This window comes from Branchiostoma belcheri, unplaced genomic scaffold, assembly GCF_001625305.1.
Source record: "Branchiostoma belcheri isolate BF01 breed outbred unplaced genomic scaffold, Haploidv18h27 scaffold27, whole genome shotgun sequence".
Taxonomy (NCBI): domain Eukaryota; kingdom Metazoa; phylum Chordata; class Leptocardii; order Amphioxiformes; family Branchiostomatidae; genus Branchiostoma; species Branchiostoma belcheri.
The window spans coordinates 2,310,812-2,329,593 of NW_017803876.1; the positions used below are offsets into that span (position 1 = coordinate 2,310,812).

Genomic DNA, 18,782 nt, shown 5'->3' on the forward strand with positions numbered 1-18,782 from the left:
TGCCTGCGCTTTTCTGCCCACGCAAATTGTCTAGTACATCTTGTCGTTGAACTCTAAACATTTTGATGTAGCCATCCTGTAGTACATGCATGCTTATGCCACCAAAAGAGCCCCCAGTTAAAGAACAACCATTGATAGCAATCACAGTTATCACACGGTATTCATTGATAAGGCACATTAGAGTTCTACGTAATAAACTACAACGTGGTTTGGAGGTATATTCTATCTTCTTCAATAACCTGCACTGAAAACTCACAGGGTGCTGATGCGCATGCAAAGTTCGTAACGTTACATGAATATGTATTTGAATACCACGTCATCATAATCACGATATGAATAAATTCCAGCGCTCGTGATCCAGACAGACACGTTCGGTTTTTCAGTCTTACAGCTGCACTGAACATGAAGGTGACTGAATTGTTTTTGCTCGTCACTTACGGATCTCTATGGCCAGGATTCTTGTCTCTTCCAATCCAGTGTGAAATCAAGTACCAACCGATCATCGGGCCGTCAATAAGGTGTAACAGATTGGGCCTGTTTGTGTACTTTCCTATGTTTGTTACTCTACTACTTTCTGTAGCTCATAGACCCTTTCATTATCGACAAATCGTAAGTTACCCAAAGTCGGTCATCGAACTACTCACTGTTTCAACCAAAACGACACTATCATATAAACACAAACCCTCTGCAGCAACGTAGGATACTAGTAACCATTTCTGAACTTGAACTTTTTTAACCGCTACTCAGCAACCAAATGTCATTCAGTTCCATTCACAGCTTGTCGAGTAATGTTCAACACATGCAATCAACAAATGGAGGCCCCTAACAAATGTAAAAAAATCCAGCTGCAGTACCGTTGGGAAAAGCCAGGTGGACCAATTTGAACTTGACCTACATTTCTACAACAGCTAACCGTTAAATGTACCCACATGCGAAATATAAAAAAGATCCATCCACAACTTCTCGAGTTATGATGTTGACCTAGTACATAGAACCACCAGCCCAAACTGAAAATACCCTCCGGTATTACGGACTCAGGCGGAGAGGACGGCTTTACAACTCCCGTAAATAAGACCTGTAACGGTTTTACATTTATTGAATGCGACAAGGCCATCTGATCTAGCTTATAGCCATCTATCGTTTCGTTCTATTCGCCACCCCCCCACCCCCGCACAGTCGAATCGCCCATGTTCTACTACAATGTATATGTTTGTGACGTCTCTAAACAACATTGGTGTTCTAAACACTGCTTAGAGACAGTGCTCAACGATAACGTTGACATATAAAAGCTCCACAGCTTTTACTTTTTTTCGAAGGCAAGCTTCGTCGATAACGGCTTAAAAATGCTTCGATTTGCGAGGAAAATTTTAATAAGATGTTTCCCGAAAAGAAACGGGAAAGTAGCGCCATTGCCAGTTGAGGAGACGGTGGCTAAAGAGGCTGGTGAACATGGCGTGGCACGGGGACGCGAAGGTGAGTGAAGCAGATTCCTTTTGAAGTAGAACCTACTGATAGAGTAACCCCCTCAACACACACACACGAGCGCGCGCGTACACACACACACACACACACACACACACACACACACACACACACACACACACACACACACACACACACACATTACACGCACACATACGCATATATTCACACATACTGACACGCACACACTCACACACACACACACACACACACACACAACACACACACACACTAACACACACACACACTACACTGGGATCATGAGTCCCTCCATGTAACGTACGAACTTTATACCCACAGTCCCGGAGGCATTGATGCCTCAACCTAGGCCCAGCACAGCCTGGGCGCTCGCCGGGAAGTCTGATGAAGTTGCGGCGGAATCGCAACAGGACGCACCAATGCCGACAGTGGCGCCTCAGCAGCCGGTCCCCGCGGTCGTGACGCCTGTGGCTCTGTCAGAAAAGATCGTCCTGTGCAGACATCCGACAGTAAATCTTGTGAAGGGGAATTTCGTACAGCCCTGCCCGACGAGCAGTACGCCGTCGGATCTACATGTAACACCTGGCAAGCCAGTGACAGAGAGAGAGTCTTTCGAGAGGGTGTGCCACCGTAGAGCGATGCTCAGGAGCGGCGGATTCGGCAACGTGTATGCCGGTACAAGGGCACGGGACGTCAAGCATATAGCGAGCAAGCCAGTGACAGAGAGAGAGTCTTTCAAGAAGGCGTACCTCCGTGGAGCGATGCTCGGGAGCGGCGGATTCGGCACCGTGTATGCCGGTACAAGGGCACGGGACGGCCTACCGGTGGCCATCAAGCGTATCGCGAAAGAGGACGTCCCAGGATGGGGACAGTTAAACGGAGTGCGTGTTCCCTTGGAGATCATCTTGTTGCAGCGAGTGATGGGCCACGACGACATCATCAAGTTGTTGGACTGGTACGAACGCCGGAATTCCTATATCCTCATCCTGGAGCGTCCAGAGCCAGTCATGGACTTGTTACACTTTATCAATGATCATGAAAAGGGTGCTCTGGGCGAGTTCTTGAGCAGAGACTTTATGCTCCAAATCGTGCACATGGTCAGGCATTGCCACAACCAGGGTGTGGTGCACAGAGACATCAAGCCCGAGAACTTACTAGTCGACCTGAGGACGGGGAGAATTAAGCTGATTGACTTCGGGTCTGGCGCCTTCCTGAAAGACACAGTCTACACAGATTTCGCTGGAACGAGAGTATACAGTCCTCCTGAGTGGATCCGGTTAAATCGGTACCACGGTCGCCGGGCAGCGGTCTGGTCGCTGGGCATCCTGCTGTACATCATGGTTTGCGGCGACATTCCCTTCGAGCGAGACAGCGAAATCTGCAGAGGCGAGGTCTACTTCGAACGACGGGTATCAAAAGAATGCGAAGATCTCATCAGGTGGATGTTGACAATCCGTCCGTCCGGCCGCCCTTCTCTCCAGCAGATCCTAGAACACCCGTGGATGCTGAAAGGCAGGAGTCTGTCGAGACGTCTGTCATACGAGCGCCGGTAAGTTAAGGAAATGTTCCGTTCTTTTGAAATTTACCAAAAAAGAAAGCATTCACAACGAATATCGTGTAACGCTAACGCTACGTCCCGTAGTATTTAATGGGAGATAATTGGATTGAAATACAAAAATTCAAATTGGGGTTTTGGAACTTTTGGAATTTTTTTTGATTGACAGATATTTTTTTCTTTTCCAGTCGTTCGTCGTTCGTAAGATTCTATCTCAGTGGTCTGAAAGGTTTCGCAAGCTAGCCGGCGAGGCAGCAGAGGTGCGGCCAAAGTTCCGGCCAAGAGGACCCTAAGTTCCTCATCCCCTCTGTGAGTACTTTTTCTCACAGCCTGGCGTTTGTGACAAACTTTCCACGACAATCAGAAACTCATCTTCTACCTTACCATATCTGCTTGGAGATAAGGTAACCGTAACTAGAAAGGCCGACATTTGCTGAGGAGCAAATACACCATATTCCAGTCCATCTCCCTCCCACTATTCCAAACTTACCCCAGTGCAAAACTGGCAAAGGTTCTCAAATAAATGAATTAAATAGAAGGTACATGTATGTAATTGAGAACAAAGATGCAAGAACAAGCACTTTGAATCTCGAAAGCTTTACTAATCTTATTACAGGTATACAAATACTAACAATGATGAGATTTGATACATTTTGAAGGTCTTAGGCACATAAAATTGAATGTGCAATGTGACCTCAGGTAACCCGCAATGGAACACGTGTTCCATGGTCAACGGCAGATAGAACGGGCATTCTTTAGATAGAACGTGGAACGGGTATAGCACTTTTGGCCCTTTTTTTGGCCTAAAATAGCCATTAAAGTCCCCTAAATGAGTCATTTGGAAGTGGTGTATGCCAAATATGTGACTGCTATTCTGTAGACACACGTTCAAGGTACCCTTATACCGAATTTCAGATCATTTGGTTGCAATACTGGGGCTCAGGATCCAAAAGTCCATTTTTTGTCGACAAATGCCCCCCAAAACCTTCATAAAAATTTTTCAAAGGCATGTATCAAAAAAATGAAAAAAAAAAAAACGCCTGGGGGTATTGGCCGACTCTACCTCCATGCCAAATTTCAGGTCATTTGGCTGAATGATGGCGGAGTTGAATCCCTTTGACTGTTTGGCAGGAGAAGAAGGAGGAGAAACATGAGAGAAGAATGATACGATTTGTGTGTGTATGCCTGTCTGTTTGCTTGTGGGTTTATAGTTATTTAGATACAGTAACGTTAGACATGGTAGAGTCCCATTCAGATTCTTAGATAAACAGCTGTGGACATGGTGGCTGCTCGTTAAGCTAAAATTGATGTTACAGAAAGAATTGCCGCCAATTTCTTAGAATTCATACGAAGGAGAAAAGCACTGACTACAGTATTCCCTGAGACAAGGTGGAGCAAACATCGGACTGGAGGTAAGCACCTCCTGGCGATCTATGTGCAAAGTGCAATTTCAAAATGGCGGCCATCAGGTAAATTTCGACGGACTCTTCGTTGTGAGCTCAGTTTGCTTACAAAGTCAGCGCACAACATCAACAACAGAAGGCTCGCAGCTACTTCTCGGTAACCGTAACATACCAGAGACAAGTATGACCAGTATTTTACGGCACGTTTCGTCGTGATATCGTCCATTCAGAGGCGTAAACATGTACTCGGAGTGGGCGTCCCTTCACAGCTCTGTGCTGAGCGATGCCGGGAGCGCCAGCGTCCTGCACACCTTCCCCGAGGGGGTGGGGAGGGACGTGGCGTGCTCCGTGGTGCGGCACCTGTCCCACGGGCTCAGCCACGGCGGTGGGGAGGACGGACAGAAGCTGGACAGCGAGCAGCAGGTCAACTGGACCATGGAGGTGAGTCGGCCCCTCCCCCTGGCATAGGCTTTCTTCATGTTGCTGAGGTTTATTGACATAACAAAAGTGCAGGGACAAATTATGATATTTACACGGTGATGACAAGGTAATGTGGCCTTAGCTGCCATTCACACTGACATCTAAACATACCCCATTTGCACAAAAATGCTTCATTAACCGTTAAGCCTCCTTGCACAAGTAGAGTAGAGTAAAATGGAAGAATGAATAAAAGGACTGTCTGCTTGGAAAATATAACACGTTACTTGAATTTATCAATAGAATGAAGTGTGTTAGTTCAATCTTCTAAACCAACCATTTCTTTTAACACTATGCCTTATGCTAAGTTATAGTGTAGCAGAACTTTGTGTGTAGCATTATGTATAACCATAAGCTATGTACTGTACACAAACAGTAACATGTATGAAGATGAGTTGTTGCATTATGTATGGTACAATTGATAGCTACTGATGTAAGATAACTCATACACCGTGAAGACAGTGCAGCACATCTAATATATTATAACTGTGTGGCACATCTAATATATTATCATATCTAATACTATCAATAATATACAAATGTAGTTATGAGGAGAAAACAAACAGTTTCCCATCCCTCCCCCCAGGTTCTGTGCTATGGCCTGACACTGCCCCTGACTGACCACGACACCATACGGGACTGTGTCAATGTGTACAGTGATTGGTTGACTGTGCTGACCACGCCCAAAAACTCTGTGCCCAGGCCTATCCTGGAGGAGCCCAACAAATATGCACAGAGGATGTTCAAACACCTGCACAACCTCTTCCTGCCAAGATCAGAAGGTAACATGTAGTTTTTATGACAACTGGTAATCATCATGCAGTATCTATGATAACTACAATGAATTAGTATTTATGACTTTTCATGCAGTTGTACAATGTATGTGAGTATCAGCATCTGAACCACTATTGGTCAAGTAGTATACTACAAATGTAGATGTGCTTTCTCTTAAGAAGTAGCAAAGAAAGACTTTACAAAAACAACTGCTTTGGACATCTGGGGAATACTGGATGCATGTTGACCTCTTGTAGTTATACGTTATATAACATAACACAATACAATACATATCTATGTAGCAGCATACGAATATTGTTAAGATTTGACTTATACATGTACTCACAGTTTTCAACCCATCCTCGGTACCAAGCTAAGAAGGTCGGATTCTGACAGGATGATCATCAAATTGAATACTGTTAATTGTTTCTACAGGAGGTAATGTTGACAAGCAGGCCCTGATGTGCCACAGGATCCTCCGGACCTCACAGAACATCGCCAAGGAGTCTCCCATCATGACACAGCAGACATGGGAGGGGCTGTTACTGTTCCTACTGGGCGTCAACGATACACTGTTGGCTCCACCCACTGCACAAGGTGCGCTTCCGATCAGGGATCTCTTTTGGATTGAACTGCAGAGAATGAGTTGCACTAGATCTAGATGCAGAGGAGACAGTCATAGCTTTTATCCCGATGAACTAATATTTACCTTATACTGTGTATACTAGTATCTCCACCTGCAATTCGTATGTACATTGATAAATTCAGGTCATTCTTTCTATAACATGCAGATATTTTACACCTACTATTGTTACACATGTATAGATCATAAATCAAGTAAAGGTTAGGATCAATTCTCTAACAGTATGAACCTTGTTTTTCTTATCCAAAGCTGTACATATACTGTAGTTAAGCATAATATAACCTCCCTAGCACCAGTGGATAACCATGCCTTCTCCCCCTCCTAGGCAGTATAGCAGACCAGCTGTGTGACCGGCTGGTGAGTGTGTTGTTTGAGATCTGGCTGGTGGCCTGTGCCCGGTGTTTCCCCTCCCCGCCCCTGTGGAAGACCCTGCGGGAGATGTGCATCACCTGGAGGCACCACGCTGCCATGGTTGACCAGTGGAACAGGTTCAACATACTCCTCACCTCCAAGGTGCTGAGGATCATGTACGGACCTGACTTTCCAGAACTCAAGATAGGTAAGAAAATAATACTTCTGACTGTGAGTATATGTCATTGTTCTATGTATAGCTATTTGTAACTTTCTTCTAGTTTATACAATGTATATCCAACAGAACTTTGAGGGAACATTGAAAGTAGGAAAAAAAATATACCTGTATGTACATGTATATGGAAGAGTAAGTGGAGAATGCAAATTGTGTCTCATATTAACACATACGCACACTATCCAGTTTAGCACCTGTTGGTCACCATATTAATGTACCGCCTGCTGAAGTACAATGTATTGGTGCACCCTCTGCTACCATTTTGTTGACTGGTCACATCCCTCTTACTAAGAACATGTCAACATGCACTCAACTCTTGCAACAACACAGTGTATTGATTCTGATTCAGTTCATAACAGAGTGACCACTAGGGTCCCAGTACGCATTTGTGCCAGTACAGATTGGCAATAAATCGAACATTCTACACCCCTCCCCCCAGCTGAAGAGGACATGACCATGGTACCAGCAGATATGGAGAGTGAGTGCGTGGTGCAGACGTGGTTCCGCTTCCTCCACGTGCTGGGCAACCCCGTGGACCTGTCCAACCCCAACCTCATCAGCCAGACGCCGCGCTTCGTCCACATGGCCATGATCAGTGACGTGGTGATCGACCCCTCCCACCACCCCTGTCTGAAGAGGCTGCCTGCCATCTTCCTCAGGGCCATGAAGGGCGTCTCGGGGCTGGTGGACGCCTTCCTGGGTGGGTGTTGCACTGCATCTTTTTCCCCTTTCAGATGTCTTTTGATCATTATGTTAGTGTCAATTTGTTCATTTTTTTATTCCTAACCTTGAGGCTAATACGAGACAGTTTGCCAGGACACTATCCAGGTGATTTATCCTGTCTTTTGTAGTAGGAGAGAAATGGATATTTTTGTGGTGTGCAGTTGAAACAAATCCAAATCTGTCCAAATCTGATCACAACAATGTTCCATTGTTTATACACATGTACATGTATGTTTCATATCATGCTGGCAATAAACTTATCATCTAAAGTGTAGTACGTAGGACATCCATGCACTTTGGAATGCTGAATAATGTTCCCTGTTCTGCAGGTATGTCGTCCCCCAGAGAGGTGGAGGATGTGGACAGTGCCCCCACCACCCCGCAGGTGTTCCGTGGCTCTGCCTCCACCACTCCCCCAGGGTCACGCAAACGCAGCTTCATACCGTCCATATCAGGTCAGTGGCAGCCAAAAGCTCTGGAGAGGTCAAGATGTGTTCCAGGAATCTAGTCATTAATGTGAAAACAGTAGAGCAGACTGAGATAGACTTCAAAGGGTTGCTCTTCTGTGATTTTACCAGTGTCAGTCTAAGCTTGAAAACTGAAAAATATACGCTACCACAGAACTACACATATGCTTTTAAAGGTGCTTTGGCCCCATGTTCGGCTAATTATATGACCCAGGCATTATGTTTTTTTAGCTATAGCAGAACAGTAGCTATATCTGTATCTGTACAGCCAGTATAACTGCCCTCTGGCATAACACACCAACTAGCAGGCATGTGGCGCAACAGCAGCTGGCTATATTACACCTAACCTTCGCACATCTAACTGCACATCTCTTTAGCACATCAATCCAGTTCCTGCTTTCATCTACATGTATGACCAGACAATCACTACGTATATTTAATAATAAATTATATAATTATCTAATTTATGATTTATTTATCTATTTATTGATGGATTTCAGGAAAGGACAAGGCTGAGTTCCGTAAGTCTGCCCCCGCCATCCTGCCCCGCCAGCCCTCGGCCAGCAGCGTGACGCTGTTCAGTAGCGACCTGCATGCCGTGCCGTCCCCCTGCAGGCCAAAGGTCAACAGCGTGCTGCACCTGTTCGGGGCGTGGCTGTTTGATGCGGGGTTGGCGGGCTGCGAGCTGGAGCCGACTCACAAGAGACAAGGCAGCTTCTCAAGTGAGATGTCCCTGCAAATCAGATTAACAAATTAGGCCACACCAATTTAATTTCTTGGTTAACGGATTTTTCTAGAAAAATAATGGAGCGGGCGGGCGAAAAAATAAAAAAAATAAAAACAGGCCTTGGCATCCTATTATGGCCCAAAATGGTACGATAGGAGCCATGAAGTCAACATACCAGGCTGGTTCAAAATTTAAACAATGAATTTTGAACTTTTAATGATACCATTGCATTGAAAGATGGAATAACTGTAACAACTAGGAAGAAAAGGGACTGTTTTCAACTGTTCAGGGCAAAATATGACCATTTTGCAGTTGATTCTGAATTTTTATTTTTATTTGCAAATCAGAAAAAAGTGAAGCGGGCGAATCCGTTAACCAAGAAATTAAATTGGTGTGGCCTTAGAGAAACTTTTAACAATGGTTTCATCTGTTCTTGTCATCTTTATTGGTGAAAGTACAGTTACATTTGTGGAAAAAGGTTAATGTTTTCTATTCTTTCTAAAACTAGAGGAAAATTGAAAAAATCTTTGTAGCTCGGAAAGCCTTAGTTTAAAATTCATCTAACAATTAAAATCCCTAATTTCAAAGCATTCAAAAACATTGCGATAAACTGAATTTCTGCTCGCAAAATAGATAGGGTCTGTGTGATATTTTTGAACACAGGTATGGGGTCCAGAAGGTCCAGTGCTGCGTTTCCCAGCAGTTCCCAGGACATGGCGGCCGCTGTGGACTCGCCCGAGTATCCAGAGAGTTACGAGTCTGGGCGCGCCGAGGCCTGCGGCACACTGTGCAGAATCTTCTGCTGTAAGAGATCTGGGGAGGAGATCCTACCCGCGTATCTGTCCAGGTTCTACCTGGTGCTCGCACAGGGGCTGCAGGTCGGCAGGGTAAGGATGAGGATGTTGTGAAGGGTGAAGTTGTTGTTTGAATGCTTGTTGTTTGTATAGGGTCAGTCCGCAGTTAGCCCCATCACTGTGGACATACTATGAGTTGAAGTGACATTGATGTATAGTATGACTATGAGTTAAAGTGACATTGATGTATAGTAGTTTGTTGTCTTATTGGTGTAAGGATATCTAAAGCAATGCATCTAAGAATCTTACCAGTATTGACTGTACCATTTGATGTACAATGATTGTAGTATGAGACCAGATTCATTTATAACTGTTGCACTTTAAAGTAGGTATCAGGTGATATCATCACAGTGATGACACCACAGTGCTTCTTCAAAGACGATTGTTACAACACAAGAAACTAAAGCTTGAAAGTTGTTGGTAGACATCATTCTGAATCTCAACCAAAGTTGCCTTGAGAAAGACTGGAATTGGTCAGTCAAAAATTTGGGCAAGTCCCATTCTTTAACGTTGGCAATCACAAGTCAGCTTTGATTAAGGACAATATATGCACATGAAATACATTTTACATATACACATGAAATACATTTTGTTAGCCAGTGTCCTCACTATGAGACCGAAAGAAACAGATTATTTCAGACAGTTACAACAATTTCTCCATCCTTTCGTCATTTAGAAGATCACCAAAAAACTGCATTTCTACTAAGATCACAAAACCCACTAATCATGCAGAATGTGGGACTATTCATTATCCACTGCCTTCAAAGAAGAAGTTGAACCCCACAATAGCTAGCATAGTAGTAGAAGTAGAAGTTTTTTCCCAGACAGTTGTTACCTGTCTCCTGTTACTGTGTATTGAGTATTATACTTGATTGTAAAAGCAATTAGCCTTCGGGCATAATTTTGCGAATAAAGTTTCTATATACACATGTATATAAAACTTGGCCCTGTTTTGTCCCCTGCAGTACTGTAGCCGTGAGGTGATGGCGAAAATCGTGGTGAACTGTACGGACCTCCTGCGGAGTGACCTGAAGGGGGTGGACGTGCTGCTGCCCCGCATCGTGGACGCGCTGGAGATCATCCTCCCCGACAGGGAGCTCATCAAGTTCCGGTGGGTCTCTTCGTGTGTGGGACAAACACTCATGCTAACTCCCTGTAATTAATGTCATCAAGTTCCGGTGGGTCTCTTCATGTATGGGACAAACACTCATGCTAACTCCCTGTAATTAATGTCATCAAGTTCCGGTGGGTCTCTTCATGTATGGGACAAACACTCATGCTAACTCCCTGTAAATAATGACATCAAGTTCCGGTGGGTCTCTTCATGTGTGGGACAAACACTCATGCTAACTCCCTGTAAATAATGACATCAAGTTCCGGTGGGTCTCTTCATGTGTGAGACAAACACTCATGCTAACTCCCTGTAAATAATGTCATCAAGTTCCGGTGGGTCTCTTCATGTGTGGGACAAACACTCATGCTAACTCCCTGTAAATAATGTCATCAAGTTCCGGTGGGTCTCTTCATGTGTGGGACAAACACTCATGCTAACTCCCTGTAATTAATGTCATCAAGTTCCGGTGGGTCTCTTCATGTATGGGACAAACACTCATGCTAACTCCCTGTAATTAATGTCATCAAGTTCCGGTGGGTCTCTTCATGTATGGGACAAACACTCATGCTAACTCCCTGTAAATAATGTCATCAAGTTCCGGTGGATCAAACCTCACTTGTGGGACACTTACACTAACTCACTGTAAAAATTTCAGGCCTAGGAAAATTAATGTTGTGTTTCTGGTTTCAGTCCTGAAAAAAGTAGGGTCGGTAGGTAGGGATTTTATTCTTCTTTTATTTCTTTCTATAGCTAAATTTTGGCTAGAATGGTTCAACAAGTAATGTCTCATTGACCTCTCCATCTGTTTGCTTGTGGACAGATATTTCACCAAATTTACTGAAGAAAAACTAGAAATAAATACGTTTTAAAAATGACATTTCAGAATACAGAGGGTTAGAAATTCAGATTGAAAATTTGATAGCCTGGTCGGCAAACCTGGAAACCAGAACCCAACATTTTCCCAAGGCCTCATCAGGTTCGTGAATGATTGAATAAAAAAGTTCTTTAGTCACAACCCCTTGTTTACAAGACCCAAACAATCTGTTCTTGCATGGTTCTTACAAACCGGGGGTTGTGAATAAAGAACTTTGATATTCAGTGACATGAACCATTTCTCAGGAAGTTGCAGCAGAGGCTGAGGCCAGCCGTACTTACTGAATATGGAGGTTGTGCTATGTACATGTAGTTTCAATTTTTTTTATTTTGCCCCATAGTGCATATACATCATACATTTTGTTCATCCAACTTGAGCTACAATCTACATGTATTTATGTTTGTTGTTGTGTTTGTTCAGTTGCTTGGTCAATGTCAAAATTAATTTTTTTTTGCTCAAGTTATTTTGCATTGGTAATGTCAAGTCAACATAACTCTTAAGATTCGTATGTTTCAGAGAAGCTGTTCTGTAATTGTTGTGTTAAGTTGTTCTGAATTTTTGTCATTGTTTATTGCGTTAACTATGCATGGATGCATGCCTGTTTTGTTGAGCATAAAAAAAGGCATTGAAGCATCTTGTTTGTAGCTGAAGCACTTGACCTAATGGTTAATCTCCACAGCCGTTCCTCCTCATCCGTAAGCCCAGATCTTGCCAGTAGTGGCCAAAGTGCCTTCCCCTTCCCCCACGAGCAGGAGCCTCCAGTGTGGTAGGTGTGACAGGACTGACGTAGCTTGTAGTTTTCAAAGCAAAACAGCCCATGTAACGGCAAACCCTCCGTCGTAAGTATCCACGCGATGTGCAGTCTAACAACCAACATCATGATCACCAAAGTCTCCTGCTGTTTGACCTCTTTTCTGGTGTGGTGAGCAAGGTTTTTTTTCTCCTGCACTACACAGGCAGACTTACAGTGGAAAAACAATAATCAGCTTTCAAGGAGACAAATTCTGTACTGTCTTTTTCTGACACGGGATCAAGCTAATCTCTAAGCTAACTCGCTAACATTGAATATAGGTAATACATGTAGTTAGCCTATCAGGAGTGATCCTTACAAGACATGGGGTTTTCTAAAGGTACAAGCAAGAACCTGATTTGTCAGGCTATTTTCCCCTTTATTTTTGCTGTCCTCTTGTAAACCCCTTTTGACCATTTTTTCAGTTTGTCAACCCTATCCTTGAATTCCTGAACACAAGTCACCCAAAATCCTATACCCACCCTGGTATTAAACATTACCATGCCTATCCCACGGCACATCACATGGATACTTACATGGAGGAACCACAGGTCGTATTCTCGCTGCATGAAACATGAGCTGCCTCCTGCCAGTCAACACCACCCTCCATCCCTCCCCACTCACAGCTGATACAATGAGCAATAAGTAGAGATGATTCGCATAGGCTCTGACGTTCTAAACTCTGAGAATTCCATCCAGTCTAACTTGACGATTCTCCTGCCTGATTCTGTGTGGTTGCTGCAGACCTGGTAGTCCTGCGTGACTGGTAGTCCTGCATTTAGTACAAGTATGAGCATTTTGAAGCATCTCACTGCTGAGATTGCGATTGGTATGCCAATAGTGAGTAAAATAAACCTCTCCATGCTATACATGGTTCTGAAACCTTTTGACAACCTTGCGGAATCTACATGTAAAACCTATGTATACCCTAAGTAAACTCTAACATCTAAATACACAGAGGGAGAGGAGTCTTATTATAGGTCCATTGCAAATACTTTGTAAACCCCTCAGTAAAAAATGGACAAATTGACTTTACTCCTTCAGAATGTCTTCATAAGCCATATTTTGTGACGACTGTCCTCAATTGGATTTGTCTTGACCAAAAGTCATACACGTACAGGTTCCTGGTCAAAAGGTTTTATAACCCCGGTTGTGCAATGGATGCGGTCAGTTGTAGTCTAACCTGAGCCTTCATGCCAACCTGCCCAAACTCACACACGGCGAGTGACTAACACCAGGGCCCCGCACGCCAGTTTTCCTGTGTGACACACGACTTCTCCGTCCACAGCCCGTACGTGAACCAGATCGAACTGCGCCGCTCGGCCATTCAGCTGCTCCTGTCCATCCTGTGTCTCCCTCTGCACTTCAGGGATCTGCAGATACAAGGTGGGAGGTTTCTTCAGTTTCTTTGGACACTAACACATCTTTTCTCTTGCACATGTCCTTATTAATGCCAATGCCTTCACTGCTGTTTTTCTCAGTGGGGAGTTACCTGAGTTGATCTGTAACATGTCCTCGGTAGTTGTGCAGTTTTTGCAGTAACCTCTCCACCACAAAACGGGAGTCCATGAATATGCATTACCATTGCATTACTTCAATACTGTACTACAGAATTGTTAAAACCAGAGCATCAAGAGCCAAAATTGTTAAAACCACAAACACAGTGAAAACCTCATTTCCTTTCCATCACAAAATTCAAGTCCAAGCAAAAATAAATGAATTTACAATACTAGTACTCGCAGGCAAATGCAGTCCTTTTTGTAATGCCGTATTGTGCATTTTCTTCTGTTTCTTTTTGTTTTGTTTCTTCAGACATTCTGAGGAGTCATGAGACAGAAGAGCAGCCTGAGCACCACACCTTCCTCTCCCTGAAAACTGAGGATGGTGAATCTGCTGATAGGTTCACTCCAGTGTGAGCAGGACTCTGACAACACACAGATGATCCTAGGTTAGTACAACTTAAGATACGCAAGGAAGTCTTTGTAAAAGAATGAACCCAAATCTTGCTCGAGATTGAGAAGAAAAGGCCCCTTGCATCACATAAACTTTAATCAGTACACAAGATACATGTATGTTGAACTTCAGTTTAATATTCTGGCAGCTGGCTATATTACACCAAATGACTTGTTACACCTAACCCTTGAACTTGTAGCTCAAGACATTGTTTAAAGCTATCTATTGACAATGCCCCTACTGTACTTGGTGACAGTGAGTTCCACTCTGCGATAGTTATAGGAAAGAACGAATTCTTGAACACCTCAATCCTTGGTTGATAACTCTGGTACTTGAAGGCATGGCTATTTCTTGTTCTCTCCTACCTGCAGGAGGGATGCTGCTGTGTGTGCAGGACGCTGCCTTGCTGGATGAGGCAGAACTGCAGGCCGAGCAGGCTGAACTTGAGCAGCAAAATGAGGAAAGGTTAGTACTTTCTTTGAGCTGTAACATACAAACTATAGATATGGCCCTATTCAATATCTTGCATAACTGTTATCCTCAACTTACACCATTGAGAAGCGATATGATAGTATGTTGTACATTGAAAGTATAGCCGATTATTGAGTATTACACATTTTTTCCTGACTAATCAACTAAAATGTCCTTTCAGTGAAAATACAGAGAAGGCAGCAGATCAAGAACAAAAAGGTATGGCAAGAAAGGCTGAAGGATTTTTAAGGCTGTTTTGGTCCTTGATATGTAATCTGGTTGTTATCACTTCTTGCAGTGTGATTTTCTGTTCTTCGCTGAATATCTCTTGTGATCGCTCTCTACTATTGGACAAGTGATAGACTCATTGTCCGTTACCTGTGCTTTAACTGTTCCTTCCACTGTTCATTGCTTATTTCACAAGTCCTTAAGATGTATAGTGTTGCACGTAAAAGAACCCAATACACTTATTGAGAAGAATAGGGGTGACCCGGTGTGCTTGGCCATAAATGCGATCTGTAGGGAAGTCGCGTTGCACTATAAGCTACTTTAGAAAGCATCATGCTTCACCTCAGTTGAGGATGACTGCTCTACCTTTTTCCCGTGGCACTGACTGTTGACAGCAGTGAGACCCTCCTGTTTGTTCCAGGCACTGCAGATGCACCCGACCACGAAACACCTGCTAGTAAACTAGCCCAGGGACTGTACAGTGAATATGGTTTGTTTCAGACACACACTTTCCTGTTTGTTTATAGAACATGCTTGAACACAATTCTCTGCACTCTTTTTCCTGTTTCTGCTGTACCTCTTTAGCGTGTGGTTCTTCCTGGTGATAATCTTAAGGAAATGTATTTTAGAACTTAAAAAGTCTGAACTTGATCTTGTTGAAATTGATCTTGTAACGTGTTTTTGATTTTATTGTATAAGCAAAATAAATAAACTAATATTGTAAATACAATGTAATAATAATTGTGCTATTATTTAAAATCACTTGTCTTTCTTGTTATAACCTTTAAAAACTTCTGGAAATTATTGGATTCTTCAATAATCTTGCAATGCCATCTTCTTCCATAAATCTGGCTAGACTAGAAGAGTATCATGATTATGTTATTATCAGTGGCATGTTGCTACATGTAATGTCAACTTTCATAATTCTGCCAGGTACATGTACCATAAGAGTGTTAAGGCCTTGTAGAAAATGCCTTTAATTAAAAATGCTCCCCTCTGTAATACCCCATTTAGGGGTTGTTTAAGGCAACCAAGAAGAAGAAGGAAAATGCCTTGTATTGTTGATTGTTGATGCTGTATTAGACCGCGTTTGGTTCGTCGTTTTTAATATGGCAGTCTTAGGGTACCTGGAGGAATTGTTAGAGTTGATGTTATGAGTTGCTCCAATCCCTGCGCCCAAACCCGCAGACTCCGCGTACGGCCTGTTTGTGCGCTGTATCCACCTGGTGTGTCAGCGCCTGATGTCAGCGTGGAAGACGGACCTCAACGTCAGCCTGGCTGCCCTGGAGCTGCTTTCTGGACTGGCCAAGGTCAAGATTGACATTCAGGGTGAGAGAATTTGATTCCAGACTTTTTCCTTGCATCCTCAAGTCTCAATAACAGTGGAAAGGGTGCATACAAGCTACTTGCCCGATCGTACATACAATTTAAAGCCATGCCACACAACCTAAGCTTTAGAATGGTATAACTTACTTGTCTGTAGCTTCATAGTGATACATAAAAGCAAGCCTGAATTTTTTCCCATGCAAACTTGCAAGTTTCAAGAACATCTAGCCACAATCCAGAAATATTTTTGGCTAATTGCGGGTGACTATTTAGAGCCCTACATGTAACTTTAAACCGTACCTCTGTGTTGTACAGATGTGCTGGAGTGTAAGCGTGCAGTGAAGTGGATCTGTGACTATATCGGGTACCAGTGCAGCCGCCCGCCCCCTAACCACTCCCGAGACCTCCACTCCATGATCGTGGCAGCCTTCCACTGTCTGACAGTGTGGCTGGTGGAGCATGCCGACCTCATGAATGACAAGGTAAGCTCTCAAAATTTCATCAGGTTCATGCTTCATGCTGTCTGATGAATCTCTCAAACCATCATCTGGTCTATTCTTAATGCTGTTCAATGGATTCTAGCATATAACTGTTATAATGTTCATCCAAGTTGAGTGTCTTGTGTAGAAATGATGGTACCAGCAATGTTCACCCCAGAATTCTTTGGAACCATATTAAATGTGTTTTCAAAATTTTTAACTGTGTGCTGACTGTGCATATTAATTGTCCTCAATGAATGTTCAACTAGCTTTACATGTTTGACCCTATTGTTGTCTCTGTCCACCAGGAGTGTCTGCAGCATGTTCTGGAGACTGTTGAACTGGGCATATCAGGCAGCAAGTCAAAGGTTGGTGGTTCTGAAGTACAGATCATATTGAACTTACCATGATAACATAGGAGTGAGAAATTTTCTTTTCATCTCTCTTAATACTGTTGATTTGGCTTTTCGTTTTGGTAATGCCTCAGGAGAAGAAGAGCTCTTTTTCAAATACTTTTGTGGAAAGTTGCTGACTGTGTTAGTCCTACTCCACCCATGCAGGTGAAAGCCAGTGACCAGCCCAAGTACAAGGGAGACAAAGAGCTGAAGCCTGCCTCCATGAGGGTGAAGGACACAGCGGAGGCCACGCTGTATGTGGTCATGAGCCAAGTGGTGAGAAGACAGTGCTCATGCCCTTATTAATGAACTAATCATTGAAACTATATCAGCAGTAGTGCACAGTCGGAATATGCAGCAAGGGAGAAGCCATTGCTGGTCTTATAAAGAGCTTGACACAAGATTAAATACACATGTATGTCTTTTTTGTGGCCCAGACTTAGCCCAATGGAACAAATTGGTACAATGTCCTAATTCATTCATTTTGTCATACAGTGTTCTGTTCTGTAGTGTTTCTTTCCAAACCTGGCAGCACTACTTGTAGTCTGAATTGTGATTAAATATCATCATACAAATCATAAATATAATATGAAATCATCAGTATCAGCTGTAGATTTACCGGTGCAAAATATTACTACACTGTATTTATCCTGTAGGGTTCGTTCCCGCCCACCTCTGGCCCAGCCTCCCTGTGCACCCTGCTGAATGAGGAGGCCATCATGAAGTACGCCCGCGGCAGCAGCAGTGAGGGATCCCTCCCCTTCAGGTACTTTGTCATCGACAAGAACATCATCATGGGAGTCCTGGAGCAGCCACTGGGCAACGAGCAAGGTCAGACATACTCGTGTTTTCTGTTTCACCTGATGTGTTGTTGTAGTCCTCAGTCTGCTCTTGATAGATGTTTGTAAGTACATTTGTAAAAGCGACAAAGTTGTTGACTGCATGAAATCTTAACAACCAATGTCATAGCCTGCTATCTGTTCTACAACGTACATGTACCAGTATTCTAGCTCCAGTTTGATCCTCTGAGAATCAATCAGAAGAGCTAACTGAAGCTAGAATGAAGTCCTAGTAGATACCAAGCTACAATAGTCCAGGACAGTCTGTTAACGTGAGTTCTGTATTCCCCTGCAGACCCCATGCCCACTGTAACAGTGTTGATCAGGACTCCCTACGGCAGACATGCCTGGACCATGCAGCACAGGCAACTCTCACGGCAGGACAGGGTAGGGAGACTGTTCTTTGTTCTGTGAAAGCAAGTCTTTGGAATAAAAATGAGAATTGTACGAACTGACCTGTCAGTGATGGACAGGTTCAGTTGTCTCCGCATCCCTCTAGGTCAGCCTTCAGTGGAATGACATAAGGTGTAGTGGGCCTGACCACCCCCATTTCTCACTTGGTAGCTCCCAGAATGAAACTCCCATGATTCCTTGCTGCGCATGCGCACTGGTCAGTCTTCTGTTTGTAGAGGCTCCTGGCCGA

At 43.6% G+C, this 18,782-nt stretch overlaps 1 protein-coding gene and 1 pseudogene across 1 annotated transcript in view; both read left to right on the top strand.

The window, feature by feature from the left end:
• The first annotated feature begins 1,796 nt into the window (after positions 1–1,796).
• On the top strand, positions 1,797–3,014 carry LOC109472139 (annotated as a pseudogene).
• Positions 3,015–4,427: 1,413 nt separating this feature from the next.
• The window catches only part of LOC109472206 (ral GTPase-activating protein subunit beta-like), a 24,306-nt gene continuing 9,951 nt past the window's right edge, over positions 4,428–18,782 (top strand). The window contains 21 exon segments of the mRNA XM_019771805.1: positions 4,428–4,860; positions 5,483–5,678; positions 6,106–6,267; positions 6,639–6,872; positions 7,339–7,599; positions 7,952–8,077; positions 8,590–8,811; positions 9,480–9,703; positions 10,636–10,781; positions 13,737–13,834; positions 14,261–14,319; positions 14,321–14,396; positions 14,773–14,866; positions 15,054–15,091; positions 15,522–15,590; positions 16,289–16,429; positions 16,742–16,908; positions 17,214–17,273; positions 17,466–17,576; positions 17,957–18,131; positions 18,435–18,526. Of these exon segments, the coding sequence (XP_019627364.1) occupies positions 4,660–4,860; positions 5,483–5,678; positions 6,106–6,267; positions 6,639–6,872; positions 7,339–7,599; positions 7,952–8,077; positions 8,590–8,811; positions 9,480–9,703; positions 10,636–10,781; positions 13,737–13,834; positions 14,261–14,319; positions 14,321–14,396; positions 14,773–14,866; positions 15,054–15,091; positions 15,522–15,590; positions 16,289–16,429; positions 16,742–16,908; positions 17,214–17,273; positions 17,466–17,576; positions 17,957–18,131; positions 18,435–18,526 (2,952 nt within the window). The 5' untranslated portion in view covers positions 4,428–4,659.